Source organism: Cicer arietinum, chromosome 4 (genome assembly GCF_000331145.2).
Source record: "Cicer arietinum cultivar CDC Frontier isolate Library 1 chromosome 4, Cicar.CDCFrontier_v2.0, whole genome shotgun sequence".
NCBI lineage: Eukaryota > Viridiplantae > Streptophyta > Magnoliopsida > Fabales > Fabaceae > Cicer > Cicer arietinum.
In genome coordinates, this window is record NC_021163.2 from 16,655,277 (window position 1) to 16,661,276 (window position 6,000).

At 34.1% G+C, this 6,000-nt stretch overlaps 2 protein-coding genes across 2 annotated transcripts; both read left to right on the forward strand.

Moving 5' to 3' along the window:
• Positions 1-67: 67 nt before the first annotated feature.
• On the forward strand, positions 68-1,553 carry LOC101515547 (small ribosomal subunit protein eS27y). Its single transcript, XM_004497089.4, has 4 exons — positions 68-204; positions 298-399; positions 498-526; positions 1,219-1,553. The coding sequence occupies exons 1-4, from the start codon at positions 202-204 to the stop codon at positions 1,343-1,345; spliced, it is 261 nt and encodes an 86-aa protein (XP_004497146.1). The 5' UTR covers positions 68-201; the 3' UTR covers positions 1,346-1,553.
• Positions 1,554-2,512: 959 nt separating this feature from the next.
• Positions 2,513-5,981, forward strand: LOC140919974 (uncharacterized). Its single transcript, XM_073367267.1, has 5 exons — positions 2,513-2,578; positions 3,293-3,389; positions 3,743-3,770; positions 4,503-5,703; positions 5,784-5,981. Exons 1-5 carry the CDS (start codon positions 2,513-2,515, stop codon positions 5,979-5,981), a joined length of 1,590 nt encoding a protein of 529 aa, XP_073223368.1.
• Positions 5,982-6,000: the final 19 nt, after the last annotated feature.

Here is a 6,000-nt window from a genome sequence, read left to right on the forward strand (position 1 = left end):
TTAAATACCATTGTCCTCTTAATCGGGCCTAATAACGTAACTGAATGGGCCTACAATAGTGGGCTGACCTTAACCACGTCTACACCGCCCTGGCCGCCTTTATATAGTTTTTCATTGTAAATCGACCTTCTTTCGGATTTTCGCAGTCGCAGCACCCTTCCAACCACAACAGTTTCTAGGGTTTTGCGATTTCATCACACAATGGTTACCTATCATTCTCTCTTTCAACTCTTTAGTTAAACGTTCGATTCCCTTCAATTCATCCTGATTGATTATCTTCGATTTGTTTGTTTGCAGGTTCTTCAAAACGACATTGATCTGTTGAATCCACCAGCCGAACTCGAGAAGAGGAAGCACAAGCTCAAGCGCCTCGTTCAATCCCCCAATTCATTCTTCATGGTAATTATTTTCAAAATACAAAGATTTTTTTTTTTCTGTTTTACAATTTTTTATTCCCTTTGTAATTTGATTTTGTTTTCTTTTCGGATTTGTTGTAGGATGTCAAATGTCAAGGTTGCTTCAATATGTAAGTCCTTATTAAATTTCTATATTTCTGTGTTTTTCTTTTCTCTGTTTGCGAAAAACCTATCTTTCTGTGTAAGGGAAAAGAGAAACTTGTTTTCAATTTTTAAACAGTCAGTTGATTAGAACCATTGATGCATTAAATCTCACTACATCATTGTAACTTCCGCCCCTTCAATAACTACATGATTACATCAATGACAAATGTTAATTGTTATCGAAGCTGTTTACATCGACAGGGCATGTCCATTAAACCCTTGTTAGCTATAAAGTAGAACTTAATTATTGTTATTTATTTTATATTCATAAGGACTATAGAAACAGTTATTTATCTCATGTTCATAGTTTTCTACAATAACAATACTTAATAACTCGTAAAACTATCGAAGTGCATTGTAAAAAACCATTTGATTGTGTATAACTCTTTATAAGTTTTACCTGTATAAGAATCACTATAGTTTTATAGTTATAAGTTTTTCAGAGCTGCTCAAAATATTATCATAACATGACAATTAGAAATGTGATCTATGGTTTTTTCAGAGCTGCTCAAAATGTTATCATCACATGACAATTAAAAATCTGATTTATTATTTACAAAGCTGAAGTGATTTTTTTGGACAAAATTGAAACAAACTGGTTAGTGAACAACTTCGATTTTAATTGCTAGTTTATAATGGTTTAAATTTTGGCATGCAGAACTACTGTATTTAGTCACTCCCAAACTGTCGTGGTTTGCGGTAATTGCCAGACAGTTTTGTGCCAGCCAACTGGTGGCAAAGCAAGGCTAACTGAGGGATGCTCTTTCAGGAAGAAGGGAGATTAGTGTTGATTTCTAATAATGAAATTGAAATTTTGTCTTATTGGATAATATTATGTTTTTATATATTAAGTAGTTTGTGTTGTGCTGAATGAAACTGTAATGCATTTGTTCTCTTCTCGATGAGAAGATACTTAAGTTAATGGTATTTATTTAATTTGGTTGTATGACATTATATCATTACCTCTAATTTAAAGTTTAGCAATTTATTTGATATGTTGGTTTTTGCCTTGTTTGATACTGTATTTTATTTTTGTTGGGAAGCCTCTGATCCAGCACGGGCTGTGTATGGCTGCATGTGTCATATCTTGTTTGTATAGATGCTAGCCTTATGGCTTTTTGAGGATATGTCATTCTTTATTTCTGCTGTTGGAGTTGATTAAACATTGGACCTGGAATCCTTACAATATGATTAAGTATGAAATTTGTTTTAATTGGTTCAAATTTCTATACCGAAATTTCACCACAATGCTTATAATAACCTTAAGAGATTTCTCTCACACTGGCCAATGCAGTTAACACACTTAAAGTTACCCATATATTGCTATTAAATTTTCCTTGTGGAGATTTTTCTAGGCAATCCTCATTTCACTTCAATCATTCCTTGAATAAGATACTTTTTAATTGTTAAACTGTTGTGCAAAATTAAAGGCTACCTATAAATTAAAACTGGCTCTTCGGACTTGGATTTAATACAAACAACACATTGTAAGTTGGTTGGGCCCATAAGCCTTTTTACCCCTCATATGTGTATCACTGTCTTCATAATAGTAATACAATGTAAAAGAAAAGCTAGGGCGAAGGGCTTTTGTAGTTTTCATGATTTCAACGATGGCTGGAAAACTAGTTCTATTCAAGTTTTTTGCCAGAAGAACAAAAATCTGTACTTTTAGTCAATTAAGGTTCCCAAACAGATTAAGTTCTTTTATAACATTACGTAGACGCAGTTTAACCAAGGCAAAAGCAACAAATTAAGCAGTACTGTTATGATGCTACTAATTTGTTGTGTCGTGTGTCTTGATACATGGTCATTGTACATTAGTACTACGTTACCGAACCCACACCCTTAGCTTACCACGGATTTAACTTTTACCTAATATTAGAACACAAATAAAGTCATTACGTGTCTGTTCAAATTTCATCATTTTCCTTTAACAATTCATACAGTAAATTATGGGATATTGGACTCTTACAGGTTTGGAGAGGGGAGTGTGTGTTCCAAAAGACGAGGAGAGGAGAGTAATTGTCTATATTCTTAAGTGAGAAGAGCTTTCTACTAAAAAAAAAATTAATTGGACAAAAAGATCATGAAATAAATTTCACACGGTGACAAAAGTAAGAAAAATTTCCCTTGTACCCCCACACTTTGCCTTGTACCCCCAACAAAATTCGAAAATGACAAAACTACCCTCAATTTTTTTCACCATTTTGTAAATGACTATTATACCGGAAATGTAAATATTTTTTTCACCATTTTGTCACAACCCCAGCCGTAAAACAGATTTCCGGTAAGTGGCAGTTTTCCGGTAACTACCGGAATACTTGAAACAAGATTTCCGGTACAGAGTAAAGTACCGGAAATGTTAAAACTGAGTTTTTCGGTACAGAGTATAGTACCGGAAATGTTTAAACTGACTTTTCCGGTACATAAGAGAAAATTTGTGTACCGGAAATCTTGGTTGGCAAGTATTCCGGTACAGTAGTAGGTTCCGGAAAACTTCATTTTTGAGTTTTCCGGTACAGACCATATTTTTTTAATTTTTTTTTAAGTTTTTTAATTTTTTTTAATTTTTTTTAAATGTTAACAGATATGGATAATCCACTACTATTAATGGACAAAACATGCGTCGATACTACAAATATTTTTGACACAGATCAGGTATGAATAAATATATTTAATATTAATATTATAAAAATATATTTTTGTGATTAATTATAATTATTTTATTTCAGATATTTGATTCAAGGGATACTGTTGTGAAATGGGCAAAAGAAATTGGTATAAAAAATAAAGTTACCGTTATTATCAGAAGATCAGATATAGAGACGGGTGAGAAAGGACGGAGAAATAAATTAATATTAGGTTGTGACAAAGGGGGAAAATACAAGTGTGCTGCTAGTTCTATTCGAAGTTCAACAAAAAAATGTGATTGTCCTTTCAAGCTTAGATCAAAACCATTAAAAGATGGTTCAGGATGGATAGTTAAAGTAATTTGTGGAATTCACAACCATGAATTACCTGATACTTTGGAGGGGCATGCATATGTTGGGCGCTTAAATGAAGAAGATAGAAAGCATGTTCATGAATTAACAAAATATAATGTTGCACCGAGACACATATTACTCTCATTGCAAGACCGAGATAAGAGTAATGTTACTAAGATCTCACAAATATATAAACAGAGAAGTATCATTCGATTGCGCGTGAGAGGTAATAGAACAGAGATGCAACATTTATTCAAGTTAATTGAAGATGCAAAATATGTGTGCTGGAATAGAAAGCGTGAAGACTCCGATGTTATGAGAGATATTTTTTGGGCGCATCCAGATTCAGTGAAGTTGTTGAATTTGTTTCCGATTGTGTTGATTATGGACAGTACCTACAAAACCAATAAATACAGAATGCCATTACTTGAAATTGTTGGTATGACATCAACAGAGAAAACATTTGTAGTTGGGTTTGCTTATTTGGAATGTGAGAGGGAAGAAAACTTTTGTTGGGCATTAGAGAGACTAAAAGATTTGTTTGTTACACAAAATAAATTCCCTCAAGTAATTGTGACAGACAGAGATCTTGCGTTAATGAATGCAGTTGGCATTGTGTTTCCACATGCTGTTAATTTACTTTGTCGATTTCATATCGAAAAAAATGTTGGAGCAAAATGCAAGCAATATGTCTTAAAGGATAGACAAGAGTCAATATTGAATATGTGGAAAGACATTATGTATTGTAGTAATGAAAAAGAGTATATGATGCGCTTGCATATGTTTGAACAATCATGTGTTGATACTAAAGTGTTTGTTGATTATGTCAAAGAAACTTGGTTGACTCCACATAAGGAAAGATTTGTTGAAGCATGGACAAATAAAGTGATGCATTTGGGGAACACAACGACTAACAGGTATTTAATATAATTTTATTATATATTGTTGAATTTTACAGGGTTGAGTCGGCTCACTGGAAACTGAAGTTAATGTTAGAAAATAGCATGAGTGATTTGTGTAAATGTTGGGAGGCTATGAACAACATGATAAGGTTACAACATAAAAGAATCAGAGCCTCGTTTCAAAAAAGTTTTTATGATGAAGAGCATGAGCACAGAAATCCATTTTATCAGAGATTGAATACATTTGTATCAACAGAAGCTCAAAGACGTATTGCTGAAGAATACGACAAAGTTGAGTGGGTGGGTACTGACAAATCTATATGTGGGTGTTCTCTGAGAAGGACATACGGATTACCTTGTGCTTGTGAATTGGGACAATATAAATTAATGGGTGAACCAATTCCTCTAGATTCTGTGCATATTCAATGGAGAAAATTAAGCATGGAATGTGAACTCACTCAAGACACAGAAGATGGATCAGAGTTGGATATGTCTACTGAGATGAATGCCTTATGGAAACGCTTTCGATCACTTGATGTTATTGGGAAACGAGTGTTGAAGAGTAAAGTGCGTGAACTTGCTTTTCCAAGTACAAGTTCAATATGTCCACCACCTGAAAAAGTCAAAACCAAAGGAAGAGTGAAGAAGAGTAAGGGTATGAAGCCAGATGGATATGATGTATATCGAGACCCTTCTTACTTTGAGCATGTTAATGCAACATATGGTGAAGATATTGGTTCCCAACCCTCTCAATCAAAGAAGAGACAAGCCTCTCAATCAAAGAAACACCCCTCTCAGTCATCTCATTCTTCAAAAAATTTGTTATTGACACAATTTCCTGATATTATTCAGCCATACATTGATGACATATTTGACGTGGCAGCTGATGGAAATTGTGGTTTTCGCGCTATTGCATTATTGCTTGGTTTCGGTGAAGAGTGTTGGTCTTTGGTCCGCAAGAGATTGGATCAAGAGATTGTTTCTCATGTAACTCCATATGATAGATTGTTCACAGGACGCATTAAAGAAGTAAGAGATTCGTTGATGATATCCGGCTTAGGTGTTCAACCCATGGATAAATGGTTGTCCATGCCTGATATGGGTTACGTGATAGCGACAACATATAATATTATTCTTGTCACGTTCGGTCTGACATTTTCAATGACTTTCTTTCCTATGAGGGGTTCACATTCCGGATCGACAAAAAATGATCGCATTTGTTGTATTGGTTTTGTTAATGGAAATCACTGGGTTCCGGTAATTATTTTCTTATACTTTTTTAAATTTTATTCTGATAATTTTGTCTTATATTTTGTTAATTTATTTAATTTTTGCAGTTAAAGATGAAAGATGGATTTCCAATGCCAGACATTGCACCAGGTTGGAAGCAATATCGTACCAATGAAGCAACTTCTTGGGCAATAGCATACACAGGCCGTCTACAACACTGGGGGTATTTATTAGGCCGGTTGTCACGTGTTACCCAAAATCCACCTACGGAACCCGTAGAGGCAATGTCTTTAGATGAACCTTAATGTTTTAAAATTGATACAA